This window comes from Theobroma umbraticum, unplaced genomic scaffold, assembly GCF_002168275.2.
Source record: "Theobroma umbraticum cultivar Fairchild unplaced genomic scaffold, ASM216827v3 scaffold_55.0, whole genome shotgun sequence".
NCBI classification, from domain to species: Eukaryota; Viridiplantae; Streptophyta; class Magnoliopsida; order Malvales; family Malvaceae; genus Theobroma; species Theobroma umbraticum.
Genome location: NW_018397270.1, coordinates 3,414,368 through 3,415,861, shown reverse-complemented (window position 1 = coordinate 3,415,861; position 1,494 = coordinate 3,414,368). Strand labels below are relative to the sequence as shown.

Here is a 1,494-nt window from a genome sequence, read left to right as displayed (position 1 = left end):
TTTATTTTAATCATCACCAAAGTATGTTTCTTAACATCGTATCAGAGCTGTAAGAGGTATCTTGAGGGACTTAGTTTTATTTTATTTTTTCTTTTCATCATGTGTGAAAACCAGTATCATCTTAGTATTCTTTTTTGCCTACATTTCATTGTTTTTCAATGGCTTCTACAGGTTACAATGCCTCCACTCCACTTGTTTTTTTAGGAGAAAATTACCCTATATGGGTTGTTAAAATGAAGGCTTACCTCCGAGCCTTTGATTTACAGGAGGTTGTAAAAGTTAAGGGAGAACCCCCAGTTATGAGGTACGTAAATCCTACCATTACTCAGATAAAGAAGCACAGCGAGGAGGTGGCTAAGCATTATAAAGCTCTCTCCTGTATTCATTCTACCGTGACTGACTCAATCTTCACAAGAATTATGGCTTGTGAATCTCCAAAAGAAGCTTGGGACAAGCTTAAAGAGGAATTTCATGGCAGTGATAAAACGAGACAGATTCAAGTACTCAATTTGATGAGGGAGTTTGAGGTGCTAAAGATGAGAGAAGATGAAAGCATAAAAGACTATTTTGAAAAAGTCTTGAAGATTGTCAATCAACTGAGGTTATTGGGAGAGGAGCTTTCTGACAGAAGGATTGTGCATAAATTTCTGGTTAGCTTACCAGAAAAATTTGAAGCAAAAATCTCCTCTTTGGAAGACTCGAAGGATATGTCTAAACTCTTAGTGACTGAATTGATAAATGCGTTACAAGCACAAGAACAAAGAAGAGCCATTCGTCAAGGAGGGAGTGTTGAGAGTGCCCTTACAGCAAGGACCAAGGATCTCAGACTTGGCAACTACAGTGCTAAAAAACATGACAGCGTCAGGGGAGATAAAGAAAAGAAGAATGGTGATGGCAAGCAAAACAAACGAGGAAATAAATTTCCTCCCTGTCAGCACTGTAAAAAAAGGAACCATACTCTTAAATATTGTTGGTACAGGCCTAATGTTAGGCCTAATGTTAAGTGTAGGTCTTGTAACCACTTCGGTCATGTTGAAAAGGTTTGTAAAGCCAAGAATGGTCACACAGATGAAAAGGCAGCAGTTGCAGATCAAGTAGATGCGACAGAAGAACAACTCTTTATGGCTCAGATTGCTGATGATGAGGAAAGGAACACTTGGCTCATAGATAGTGGATGTTCTAATCACTTGACAGGGAATGATCAACTCTTTACCAAGCTTGACAGAAACTTCAGGGCAAGAGTAAGAATTGGAAATGGGATTTATTTGAAGATTATGGGAATAGGAACAGTAGTTGTGGAAACAGTGAATTGCACCAAATACATCTCAGAGGTCCATTATGTGCCTGAAGTGACACAAAATCTTCCAAGTGTGGGTCAACTGGCTGAAAATCACTATACCCTTTTGTTTAAAGAACAATTTTGCACAATTTTTGATCCATCTGGTGATGAGTTAATGACAGTCAAAATGAAAAATCGATGCTACTCTATTGACT

The 1,494-nt window shown here is 38.3% G+C and overlaps 1 protein-coding gene across 1 annotated transcript in view; it reads left to right on the top strand.

Moving 5' to 3' along the window:
* The first annotated feature begins 158 nt into the window (after window positions 1–158).
* LOC110426416 (retrovirus-related Pol polyprotein from transposon TNT 1-94) overlaps window positions 159–1,494 on the top strand; it is a 2,859-nt gene continuing 1,523 nt past the window's right edge. The window contains exon 1 of the mRNA XM_089785292.1: window positions 159–1,370. Coding sequence (XP_089641418.1) covers window positions 159–1,370 — 1,212 coding nt within the window. The remainder of the gene's footprint in view (window positions 1,371–1,494) is intronic.